The sequence below is a fragment of the Hippocampus comes genome, unplaced genomic scaffold (assembly GCF_001891065.2).
Source record: "Hippocampus comes isolate QL1 unplaced genomic scaffold, H_comes_QL1_v1.1 scaffold518, whole genome shotgun sequence".
NCBI classification, from domain to species: Eukaryota; Metazoa; Chordata; class Actinopteri; order Syngnathiformes; family Syngnathidae; genus Hippocampus; species Hippocampus comes.
In genome coordinates this window covers 146,212-159,607 of record NW_017804833.1, presented here as the reverse complement: position 1 = coordinate 159,607, position 13,396 = coordinate 146,212, and the positions used below count along the sequence as shown (strand labels likewise).

The 13,396-nt window shown below is 48.3% G+C and overlaps 1 protein-coding gene across 1 annotated transcript; it reads right to left on the bottom strand.

The window, feature by feature from the left end:
- Window positions 1-963: 963 nt before the first annotated feature.
- On the bottom strand, window positions 964-7,910 carry LOC109515496 (gap junction gamma-1 protein-like). The gene is made up of 3 exons (XM_019869327.1): window positions 7,571-7,910; window positions 2,140-3,319; window positions 964-1,751 (listed from the first exon to the last, which is right to left on the bottom strand). The coding sequence occupies exons 2-3, from the start codon at window positions 3,284-3,286 to the stop codon at window positions 1,738-1,740; spliced, it is 1,161 nt and encodes a 386-aa protein (XP_019724886.1). The 5' UTR covers window positions 3,287-3,319; window positions 7,571-7,910; the 3' UTR covers window positions 964-1,737.
- Between the last annotated feature and the right edge of the window lie 5,486 nt (window positions 7,911-13,396).

Here is a 13,396-nt window from a genome sequence, read left to right as displayed (position 1 = left end):
GCCAAATATTTGTAAAACTATTTAAATGTACGTGAAACCCCTCATATTGTTTTATTTTTTATTGTCGTCATTGTACACTAGTTTGTTAAATATTTCATGTTTCCAATATTCATTTCCAGTATATGGTATGCTGTGTTTTTTTTAATCTACCTCATCGTTCCGCGGTACAGCAAACAAGTGGATCGCAGCGAGATGTGTGCTGCCTGTCCGGTCAGATTCTTCTGCTAAACTGATTTTTTTTCCCCCGACAAAAGCACACGCCGTTGAATTTCTTTAAAACGATTGTTTCGAGCCAAAGCGTGTCACTTCCTGTTCAATATCAACCACGGGATCTTGAGGCTTTTTCATGCATCATGTAACGAGAGACCTATTTTTGACAGTCGGTGTTTTTGTTTCCAACTTTCTCGAGGATGCACACACATAAGTGAATATTGCTGAGTTTTGAGGCTTGTTGAGGCCTCCCAAAAGACAATTTGTACATCAGTCCTTCAGTTGTGAAATAAACTTGCGAAGCTGAGTAAAACCACTTGGGACACATTTGTTTTTTTTTAATATTTTATTTAAAAAACAACCACAAAACTATCATTACAAAAAAGGTATAAAACGTACAAAAAGCGTCCTTCTAAAAAAAATACACTGAGATGATGTTTTTGAGCCGGCACAAAATGGCACTGAGTGGGTGTACTTCACATACCCAAAAATAAAAAGGCATTGGCTTCACATTGATATGATTGCGAGGTTTACAACCAGTCATTCAACAACATCGACATGACTATCCCTTGTTTTTTTTAACAAACAAATGTGGGCTGTGTATACCGATTTTATAAAAAGGAAGAAGCAAAAAATTTAAATTGTACCAAAAGAAATGGTCAAAATGTGCCCCATCCCACAGATTCAATCAGGCATTGGGGGAGCTAAGACAGCAGTGATTTATATTTACATATAAAAAAATGCGCCTTTTTTTTTTTTTTTACAAGACCATCGAAAAAAATAAAGAACAATATTAAGAGTTCCGCATTTTTCAAGCATTACCCAGGTTTGTTTTTGTCTTTGGGCGGAGGCACCTCCAGAACGTTTGCAAAGCTGGTGCAACATTGCCAAGAAAACAACAACAGTATCAAAACACACTTGAGAGCCTTGGTGTGACGCAACCATTGGTCCAGTACCTTCCTTTTTCAGCGCGGTGCCTCATCCATTAAACTTTGCTCACCATTCACACTATTCCTGGTTTTTCTCATACACACCCCCACCAAAAAAAAAAAAAAAAAAAAAAAAAGTGGAATTCCAGTTCTAAAGCTGAGATGCATTTGACTGAACTTCCCACAGTTGCAACTCTTAACTTGTGACTAGCTCTAAATCTCATATAACAAAGATATATAATATATAGAAATGTAAAAAAGAAAAAAATAAGTAGCTGCCCTGAGGGAGACGTTCATGGTAACGGTTTATCGCAAAAAGCACTTTGGATCTTCTTTTTTGTCTCAAGTAATGTCAGGTTGAGACCACTATTCTCCTCCTTTTTTGGACCTTGGACCGGCTGTAACACTGATATTGCTCGGGGCTGACATCATACGCCTCAAGGTCACCGCATCTCATTCATACGGACAAACGTATACACACACACACACACACACACACACACACATTCAAATTCAGGTTGGTTTCCCTTATGTCCAATCACCGATCCTGATGTCAGCTCCAGTTTCCAGTGTCAGCTGGGCTGGTGGTGACCACTGCCTACGCACGCATACCTGGAAGGGGAGAGAGAGAGAGAGCGTGCAGTGTTTGGGGGCGGGCGCTCAAGGAGAAAAAAAAAAAAAAAAAAAAGCCAGCACCCATCACCAAAAATTGTCATACAATGAAGAAGAAAAACAATCGTACGTATTGAACTACAGTATATATTTCTGAGAACCAAACCAGGAACCGAATCATGATCAATTCATGTTCCTGCTTTTTTTTTTTTTTTGACAGATCTTGTTGAATAAAGCAGGAAAAAAAGCAATTCATGGGGGGGGGGGGGGGGGTTGCCTGCTGCAATACTTGCTAGCGGCCGCCCGAATCTTTTGGCAGACATTTCAGTGGCATATAGTTTTTTTGTTTTTTTTTTTAATATGTGAGGCTGGAGTCGGTGAAACGTACCTTTGTCGGACGCGGCGGTCTGCTTCTCCTGGGCAAAGTTGAGTCTGTTCTGCTCGGCCGCCGTCCCGTTGGACTCGGGACTGCTGCTGCGAGACGGGCTGAGCTCCTCGTTGTGGTAGGCCATGTCCAGATGCTGCTGAGCCAGCTTCAGGTGCCTGCGCAGCCTGTCCAGCTCCCGCGACGAAGCCTCGTCGCCAAAGGACTCGCGGCCCGAGTCGGCCAGGTTGTCCCGGAAGCCCAGTTTGCCCGACGCGTCCTTCTTGAGCGCGGCGTGGTAGCCCGGAGGCGCCGAAGGCTGCCGGGAGATGGAGGACCTCTGGCTGGCCAACGCCGAGTGGCGAGGGGTGGGGGGCCGCGCGCGCGGTCCGCAGAAGCAGTCGCGGATGCCGCTGATGCCCAGGTGGAGGATTTCCAGGACGGTGAAGAGCAGGCACAAGGCGCTGACGGCGTACATTATGAGCAGGAAGATGGTTTTCTCGGTGGGGCGCGAGACGTAACAGTCCACCGTGTGCGGGCAGGGCGAGCGGGTGCAAACGTAGGACGGCGCCACCTCCAGGCCGTACAGCACGTACTGGCCGAACAGGAAGGACACCTCGAAGACGGCGCGCGACAGCAGCTGGAAGATGTACACCTTCATCAGGCCGTCCCGCTTGATACGTCGCCGCCCGTCGTGTTTTTTACTCGGCTTCTCCTCCACTTCCTTGTCCTTCTCGGGTTCGATCTCCTCCAGGATCATGGGGTCCTCCTCGCCGTTGTCCTCGGCCTCCTCGTAGTCGCGGTTGGCTCCGCGGCTCACGATGGGCATGCGCTTGCGGGCCCGCGGCCGGTAGTCCGCGTCATCCATGCGCGCGATCTTGTGCATGGCGAAGCCCAGGTACATGATGGTGGGCGTGGTGATCATGATCACCTGGAAGACCCAGAAGCGGATGTGCGAGAGAGGCGCAAAGGCGTCGTAGCACACGTTCTCGCAGCCGGGCTGCTGCGTGTTGCACACAAATTTGCTCTGCTCGTCGTAGTAGATGGACTCGCCGCCCACCGCCGTCAGCACGATGCGGAAGACGATCAGCAGCGTCAGCCAGATCTTGCCCACGAAGGTGGAGTGATTGGAGATCTCGTCCAAGAGACGCGTGAGGAAGCTCCAGCTCATCTTGCCGGTCCGGCTGCGGCCAACTTCTCAGATCTGTCAACCAAGAATAGACATTGGTAGCCAAAGAACAAGGGCAAGCATTCACCGGAAGGACACATCCGCTAAAAATGACGACAACGGATGGAAAAAAGCAGTGGTTCACCGATCCCAGAATGCCCCACAAAATACTTTGCATTTGACTTTCTCGTATTGCGACAGGAAATGTTCGTCTCCAGCCACAAGTACGGAGGGAGAGCAAACCACCTCATCGGCTCCATCTGCGGTGTTTTCAACTGCGGCCACCGGGGGGCGCCAGCGTACGCCCAAAAGAGTCGTCCATGGCGGCCTCAACACTTTGTCACAACGCCTGCGGCTTGCGAGAGCATTTCTGCTCGCGCGTGACATTCAAATCCACTGCGTGTTTTGATTTGCCTTCCAACAGGTTTCACCTGCGTATCGGCTTCTCATCTTGCGCCAACCATCGCTTTAATTGCTCACCGCGCTCGCTCGGAATTCGACGTTGAATTGTACGAGGCTGGCAAATGACCCGCAGGAGGCAAAGCGGAAAGATAAGAAACGAAAGAGCAAAGAGCAAATCTTGTGGTTTTCACGCCATCTGTGACCAACCTCGTAACTTTTGCACTGTCAGGCACGCTGCACTAATAACGAGGAGGATGCGTCGGTCTTTGTGTCAAAGTGCAAAGCAGGCAAAAATTTTAAAAAAGGAAAAGTTGCGATCCAAGGATGTTCGAGAGTTTGCCTTTGAATTTACAGCCCGTCAGGATCTTGAAATGAATCCGTTTTGGGGCTGGAGGGTAAGCACACAGTGTCAACTTTTAATTGGTCGCTTCCTCATCGTCAATCACACACACGGGGTCGCATGCATTTACCCCTAAGAATGAAAATGTTGGACCAGTCACTGCTGGAAATGGGGAGAGATTTGTGTTAAAATTATTCACACAAGTACATCAGTGATTTTTCCCTGTTTTTCAGATCCACAAATATATTTGTGATTTTCAGGGTTTTTTTCATTGTCTTCATTTGTCATGACTTATTTTTAAATACAGTATTCAATTCTGCGAGTGAGGTGTCGAACATGCGTTTATTTTTGACACAAACGTCACGCTGTTTTCATTAAAAACATTCGGGATGGGCGAATACCGAAACCAGGTAGGATATCTATATCGGGCTGATATCAGCCGAGTTTTGAGGTATTTGCGAAGGATCAGACAGAATAAGTCTTCCTTGCCGGTAGTTTGTGCGACGCTGCGGCCATTTGACACATTTTATGAGTCAGGCATCGTGTGCGTCAGAAAGACAGAAAGCTTTTTTTATTCACAATTATCTGTCGCCGTCCGTGTTCATTTTATGTATGGTAACCACATAGTGGCTACTGGCTCATGCAATCCGGAAGTGCTCAAACATGGATAATACTCACAACATATATCGGGTTAGGGTTTAAAAAAAAAAAAAAAAAAAAAGTTAGCCGTCTGATGAGTGCTACACATTTCATTCAAATATATCAAAGGAGATTGTACTTCGAATATGATAAAATGTCCCACCCACCTGGGACATTCCTATGCTGCCTCTCACTTTGATTCTGACGCTCCAAATCTCAACTTCATAGGTTTGATAACAATACTGTATGTTGGTTTCAAAAGGGCCCATTGAATAACTTAAGTTCAAAGAAAAAAAAAAAAAAATCCAGTGCCACCCCAAAGTCGAGTGAACCGGTTTGATTATGTACCGTACCAAACGCAAACACAGCCCGAAGGCTCAATCTCCCAAAGCCAAGAGAAAAAAAAAAAAAACTCAGATTGTAAACAGACAACATTGTGATATGTTCTTTTCGTGCAAGCGCAGATTGCCACTGCCTGAGCTCACTGAACTCGAAATGGCGACCATATACGGAAAAAAGCCACTCGGCGGCTTCAGCCCCACGTCCTGAAAAACAACTGTTTGTCCTGGCCCGCTCCCCAGGTATGAATGTGACATTTTCACGGCGCTCATGTCAGAAAGCGGTCCTCGCTAAATCGAGGCTTGGAAGGAACCGTGCAAGTTTCCGTTGAGCTGCATGAGCACACGTGCTGAGCATGCGTTTGGCGTTTCATGGAGGTCCCACAAGTTTCGGGTCACGTTTACACCGCTAATCCAAACATCTGCACGGAACCCGGCAGACAGCGGTTTGATTCCCGAGGCTTTCCGATCAGGTTGGGACTTTCACAGATCCTTCACATGCTTTGGTTGGAGACCAAAGAGCCCAAATCTTACCTCGGGACTCCTCAGCAAAGTCGGCGGGTATAAAACTATAAGTTAGGATGGCGGGGAAGCCAAAGATGAAGTCTTCTATAGGTTCCAAACGAAAGCCCGTGACACAGATGTTGTGGTTCTTTAGCGTTACCACGTGACAAAGATCCAAGCTGAGATACGGCAATACAGCAATGCTTTCTTCCTATCCGCTAACGTGACTTGCTGCGCTCCCCGTTGCCGTCCAATAAAGGACATGTTTTGTGGGTTGATTTTCATGCTTTCAGTGACTTTGTGGATTTTCCTCGTGGTGTTGTGATCATGGGAGTCTGCTGTTGCGTTGCGCTTGCATTTTGCACATTTAGTCAGCGTTTACAATGCCGCTCTGGGCGCACGGTAGTCTACGAGGACAGAAATTCATTTGCTTTTTTTCTTTTTCTTGGGTAACCGTAGTCTGTTCTTTTACGTTAGCGTTCTATCTACACGGTTTTCTTCCATTGTTATTGCTATGAAGTGAACTATGCGCTGCCTTCTTGGCCAGTCCACCCTTGAAAACGAGAACTCCATTTCAATGGATTTCATTTTCTGGTTAAATAAGGCGTTTGATTGGTTGACTGACAATGACCAACGTCATTGTTAAGTTAAATACAATCGACCTAAAACAAAAAATCTTCGGAACGTTTATTTTTTGACGTTTCACACCAAGCACGAGAGGGAGCCCCGTGTGGGTACCGTACTTTGAGAACCACTACCTGTAAGCAGAAAAATTGGATCATTTTATTGATCCATACGTCTGTAATAACTGCTGTCGATTGGGGCACATTTAAAAATGTTCATGATTTGATTCATCCAGTATTTGAAAAAAATAATGGAATAGACTGATCCATGACTAAATTTATCGTTAGCAACATGTTTAGTTTTTATGAGGTCAAACTAAAGTGGAAAAGGATTTTTCTTCACCAAAACATTTTGGGTGAACGATTATTTTGGGGAAGCGGGAACAGATGGCTGGCATTTTCCGTTTATTTAAATGGAGAAAGTGGATTTGAGATACAAGTGTTGTGAGTTACAAGCAAGGTCCATGATGGGACTGAAATCGCAAATCAAGGTATCGCTAAGCGCTTAGTCTACACCGCCCCCCCCCCCAAAAAAACTTGAAATGTTCTTGCACTCCCACCTACCAAAGTAGAAAAAGCCTTTTATGAGTGTTTATTAAAGATTGTGAAACATTTCAGGATGACGAGTCAATATGACTAAGGGGACATTCAGAGCCTTGACGAAGCCACCACCAAGCAAACACGGGAAAGGGGGGAGAGGGGAAAAAAAAAAGGGCTGCTGTGGCTTCCACATCTGGGATGTTAGTTAGGAATTCCTCTACAGGCTAAGAGGCTCAGCGGGGGCCTGCATTTTGGAAGCCAACCTCGTTGGCTATTTTGTGTTCCTTACTGCTGCGAGTTGAAACGAAAACAATCTTGCATACGTATTAACAAACAAAATGATGGTGGGGGGTGGGGGGAATGTGAGTTTCCCTATCCACGAGAATGTTCCTCGTGGGCCATTTGGATACTCGGCGTGTTTAAGCCCCACTCGAGAATTCCACAAAATGAGTTTTTAATGACGAAAAAGTTCCATTCGGACGACGGAGACATTTACGTCGATTGGATGGAAAGTTGGGGAACACAAAAAGGTGCCCCCCCCTTTTGCGCCATTTCATCGCATTTTACGACACAAACTCCGAACGTCCCCTTCAAACTTTGATTTCATCAACTTTATGTGATTTATGTTTAATATTGGAAAAGTACACGGGTTATTTTTGTTTGAAAAAAAAACGCACACGTTGCATTTAAAGCTTCAGTTACGGTGAGGTGCCAGACATTGCACGAAGCCATTCACACGTAGTCAAAGGCGAGAGGGGTGGGGGGGGGGGTCGTGCTACCACGGAACTAAAAAGTCGCTTTTGACACAAATGACGAACTACCTGGCTGAAAAGTTTGTGTTCAATCGACTGTTCACATCGCAGAGATTCGACTTTTGTTCGCCAAGTAGTTCAACGGTTACCTTGTGGTCGCGATGCTCCTGCTTCGCTGCTCCGGCTCTCTTCTTTCTCTCTCTCTCTCCTTTTTTGAGTTTTTTTTTTCTCTACAAAACGTCGTCCACCGAAAAGCACGCAGCCACGAGTCCCCGCTCAAGCCATTCGCCGAATGTTCTCTTATCGGGGTGGAGGAGCAAGCAGCTCGTAACCTTGCGCGGCGGCGGCGGCGTCGTGAGGTGTTGTGTGCGTCGGACTCGGCGGGCTTCAGACAAAGAGCGAAGCTCTGCAGGGTGGGTGTCCCCCTCCTTTTCTCCATTCCTCCTTTTCGCCTCCTCCTCCTCCTCCTGCTGCTGCTGCTGCTGCTGCAGCACCCCACCCCCTCGTCTCGCTCTCATCGGCTGCCTCACTGCTCCTGATGCAACACTAACCTCCTTTTTCGATGCGCCCCCCCACCCCCCATGCAAGATAGAACCAGTGAAAGCCTCCACGTGGTCGATCTTGAACAACTGCCAATCTATAACTGCAGACGAAGACGTTACAGTATGTTCTCGACCGACCTAAAGTCATGACACGACAAAAAACTTTGTTAGGCGAAAGGATTTCTTAAACACAAATTAGTTTTGTTGGTTGTTTTTTTTTTTGGGTCTAGTTTCTAGAGTTGCAGTTGTAATACTGCTGCCATGCTAAATTGTGAAGGCATAAAAACGTCTTTTGATCATGGATTGAGCGTTGACACCTTGTTTGAAAATCAACTTGCCGAATCCTGGGACCTTTCTCAACCTTCTCAGATTCGGGCAGTCCGTCATGAAAGCAGGGCCATCATAGCAATGAAGACATTTGCCAACACCTGCTTTTGTTTTGGAAAACAATGGAAATCAACATTTTTGCCCATTTCCTGACACGCTACAGACCAAACCAGAAACTCCATCGGAATCACTTTATAGTTTTTCCCTGCCCTGTTAATTTGAAATAATGTGCGGTTTTTTTTTCATTGAGGAAAGGAAATCGATTTTTTTCTTTCGCTCTTTTCCAATCTGAGTGAAAGAATCCACATCTGAATCCATAATCCAATTCATTGCTGGTGACTGAGAGAGAGAGAAAGAGAGAGGCCAAAATCTCAAATAACCCCCCCAACTTTCGACTTGTTTTTTTGGTGTTTTTGCTTACGGGATGAAAGGTTGATGACTGTCAGTGCAAATGCCGTCACTGCGCATCGCTTTCCCTCGCGCCGCGGGCGTAATTGGCCATTCCGAATCAGGCGTAGCACGTCGCCAACTCATTTGTGAAGCACGACGGGGAGTTAGAAGCATTTCCACGGCGAGATTTATTCCCCATTACGACGTCAGGTGGCTCGGACCGTGAATCACAAGTTGAGCGGATCCCTTAGCTCAGCACTCTGAACAATATAAAAGTGGCATCAGCCTTCTCCGACCCCCCCCTTCCCCGTTGCACAATAGCCTATAACGTAAAGCCCGAAACTACACTCCATCAAAAAGTAAGCGTCTTCCTAATCACCGCCCTTCTTCCCCGGGGGATGACTCGGCACTTTCTCCAAAGACTTGGAAGAAGACGAATGATGTCGAAGAGAAGCGCGCCTCGCGCCGGGGCGTTCCGCCACGTGACTCATCTGCTGGAATGCCAAACCATGGCCATTTTCGTGATTTTGCCAAAACTAAAACACACAATAAGAAAAGATGGCAAACAGGGCGCCTCGGTGACGTTCTAACTGAGTCTTCTCTGGTTTATGATGGCCTCCGGCGCCGGGGCGTTCCGCCACGTGACTCATCTGCTGGCTTGCCAAACCATGGCCCTTTTCGCCATTTTGCCAAAACTAAAACACACAATAAGACAAGATGGCAAACAGGGCCCCAGTGTGTGTGTGTGTGTGTGTGTGTGTGTGTGTGTGTGTGTGTGTGTGTGTGTGTGTGTGTGTGTGTGTGTGGTGATGCTCCTGCTGCTTGGGCTTTATTTTCTATTCTCTGCGCTTGGTGCCGTTCTAACTGAGTCTTCTCTGGTTTATGATCGCCTCCATTTCTGGCGGCCATAGCGGCTGACCTCTCCCGCGTTCATCCCGCTTAATTTCATGATCGGCAGCTGGCTAAAGTCAAACTTTTCTCTGGTGAGCACTTTGAAACAGTCATTCGTGCCTTCGCCACATCTCGGCTGGATTATTGTCACGCGCGCTTGACTTTGGAGTCAGCCAATCCTCCGTTAGCCACTTGGCCCAGAATGCCGCCGCTCGCCTCTTGACTGCGACTTGTAAGAGGGAGCGCATCCAGTAACTCAGACTCGGGCATCCCTTCACTGGCTCATTTTCGAGTTCTTTTGAAGATCCTCTGATTTGTTTTCCAATCTTGAAATGGCTTTGCCCCACTTTCCGCCTCTCTGAGCTGCCCGGTGCCTCAGGTCTGCGGACCGGACCCTATTAGAGGGAGCGAGAATTAAGCGGAGACTCGGAGGAGATGGAGCCTTTTGTTGTGGTGTGGATTCTTTTTGCTCCATGTGCAGCACTTTGTGGACAGCGGTGGTTGCGCTCTCGAAATACACCGAGTTGCCAATCAGGAAAAATAACGGAGGAGATGAGTTTTGAATCGAGAAATGAGTCCAATCAGCAATGCAGCACATTTTCGAACAAGATTCACAAGGCTATTATTTGGGCGCGTAAAAAGCCGCAGTTCTTGTCTAATTGCCGCTGCAAAGCGGGGGTCAGCGGAGGAATGCGACGCCCTTCCCCCTTTGCGGGGGTTGTGGCGTGGCCCTATTGTCAACCACGGGGCAGGCTTTTATTCATCGGATGTAATCCGGAATCCACAAGAAAAGAGTCGAGAGACGGCTCATCGGGACGCTCAACGGGGCTGCCAGCCTTGCGGCATCTTCGTCAAAAGTGCTCGTCGCAGATTCGGAACGTGCTTGGGCACAAAAGTATGACCCCCCCTCCCCCCAGACCTCCTGTAAATGTGCAAAAAGTGGGCCAAAATTGGACTTCTTTTTGATCCGTTTCTGGATGCTACCCATGCCCACCAGTTTTCATCCCTCAAGGTCAAACGTATCGGAACAGGGCGCCGTTTAACCTCTGCAGGGGGCACTGCAGACCAGTTATTGTGGTTCGCCAGGGTTGGAGTGTGCGCCAAGCTTTTGTTTATGTTTCGACCCTCCAAAAGAGACCTTGCAGCGATTGCTGCCCGGGCCCGAAAAAGAACGAAAGTGAGAGCGAGCCCCATAGACCAGTTTCACAGATCAACTTGGAATTGGGTGGACCCATCCATCAGAACAGGACACGGGGGAAAAAGCCTCCTCACCCAATCGAACAGGAAATGGGCCACCTCGGTCGGAACGGCAGCCATTTTGGGCCAATTGCAGGGCTCGCTTCTTGAGAACCTCCGACAAGGGAGCAATCTCTAACCTCGGTGATTTTGAAAACAATGATCCACGCCGAAATCCTTCCGCGTATAATTTGAGTCTCTCGGTCCTGGTGCCGTTGCTCTGCCTCAAACATCTTTGCCCTCTCACTTGTTCCCCCGACAGAGTTCTCCGGGTATCCAAACGTGTCTCAAGAGGCCAAAGGGCTTTGCCGAAGTCTTCTTTGCCTGGGGACGTGGCCCTCGTTGCCACGGGCGGTCACCTCCCGCCTACGAGACATTTTGGGACTGAATGAATGCCTCTCATCTCTTGTGGACAAGGCCCAAATGTTCCTTCCGCAGGGCGGCCGGGGTCAGGATGTCGACTCCTCGATAACATTCTTGCGAGTTATCGCTGCACGTTCTCGGTTTTACCTCAAATTCCTGAGACTGTTTTCCTGCCAACGCACCCCGGGGAGAAAAATGCACTCTGGCGTCATTTGCGGGGTCTGTGGTGAAATGGCAAGCTTAAACCGCCGGCCAGCCAACAGGACTGAAGAGAACGAGTGAATTTACTCCACCGGGGCATCACGAAACAAAGCGCAAGCCTTCAAACAGGAGCAAAAATGCCACGTGTCCACGTGTCAGGTTTTGTTTTGGCCGAGCAGAATGCAATCGAATGAGGTAAGCTAAACCTTCCTGTTTAACTGCAAGCGCAACAGGGAAGTTGAGTTCCTTGCCAGCAAATTCTTGGCATCGTCTGATCCCAGATCTTACGAAACACAAGTTTTTCATTGCACGCGCCACCCTTTGAAGATGTGTGCATCGACCCGAGAAAAGAGGTGCCATTCCACGCTCACAATTACAGTGCGGCTCCGCCTTCGAGAAGACCGGCTGATGATCGCCATGCGTTTGGGACATGTGAGGTGAAAGGTGGAAAACCGCAGCCCAGGACCGACAATTGGCTTTCGCCAAGGCCTTACAAGTTTTTCATTGCACGCGCCACCCTTTGAAGATGTGTGCATCGTCCCGAGAAAAGAGGTGCCATCCCACGCTCACAATTACAGTGCGGCTTCGCCTTCGAGAAGACCAGCTGATGATCGCCATGCGTTTGGGCATATGTGAGGTGAAAGGTGGAAAACCGCAGCCCAGGACCGACAATCGGCTTTCTCCAAAGCCTTCCTTTGGGGAACGTCGGTCGAGGAACGGGATGAAAGGATCGTCACGGGGCTATTGAGTGAAGAGAAGTGTTGGGGTTCTCCGCAGTCAAAAAGAACCGCAAATGAAACAAAAGCAATCTTCACTGAAATGTGTTTCGAAAGCTTGAGTCAGCGACAACGCTTGAAGCAGAAATCCTCAACCGCTGGAAAAACACAAAACGTGGAGCAACATCATCAACTGAGGAAATCTCGGAGGCACCGGGCGGGTGCGTTGTGGCGCAGGAGCTCGGAGAGCTTTGAAAGAGTTGAAAACAAATCCGAGGAACTTCTTCGAACAAACTCGCAAACGTATCGGGAGCCGGTCAAGGGATGCCGAGCGCAAGCGCGGGCGGGCTCCGTTTGCTCGGTCACCAAAATGGGGGATGGGGTGACATTCTCGTTCGGCGGGGGTTCGCTTCCTACTTGATCTCACCATGAATGCCCCCCCCCCCGTAAATTCCCCACTCGGCCTCTTTGCTCCACTTGGTAGAAAAGAACTTTTGGGTCGCGGCCGCCACCCGCACGCTTTACGGCACCGCTCGGTCGTGCGCTCGGGTTACAGTTTGGAAGTGAGGCTGCACCTGGGAGCCGCAAAAAAAACAACCAAGAACCCGCTCTCTTGTGCTTCTTGGGAGGAGGGGTACAGTGTTGCCGTGGAAACAGACTACAGCCCGACCCCCGTCCCGCAGCAGATGGCGATGGCGCGGCTAGGGCGGGATTTACTCGCTCCAAACTGATAAGCCGCATGTCAAAACGCTCCACTTAGTTGAGCTGACATCACCGTTGGGCTCCAAGTCACTATTTCTCAATTGTCGAGTGTTTTTTTTTTGTTGGTTTTTTTTTTCAATTCAGCGATCCATATGTGACACGCTTTTTATTGTTATTTTTTTTTTTTCCATCGTCAGAAAGTTTGTTTCCCAAAGTAAAAGCACAGATTTCATCTTGAGAGAAATTTGGAGGTTTTGGAAATGTTCAGCAAGGGCCCCCAAATGATTCAGATTAAAAAACAAAAACTCCCAAGGAAAAAAAAAACCCTAAAACTGGGGTAGGGAACTCGGGTTCCTGGAGAGCCATCTCCTGGCTGTTTTTGATCCCCCTCCCTACTCCAGCTGTTCATTATCCGCTCTGATTTCTGGCCCGATTTGCAACCAAAGCGGAAGCCAAGCGACTTGTTGAGCGCTTCCTCAGTGACTCTTTCGAAAGAAGTTTGCCGTCACGTGAGGCGCTCCGGAGACAAAGCGGCCCTTTCAAAAACGGACCAAGGGAAAGTTGAAGGAGCAGGAAGTGTGTTGATTGAGCGCCGGTCACTGTAGCC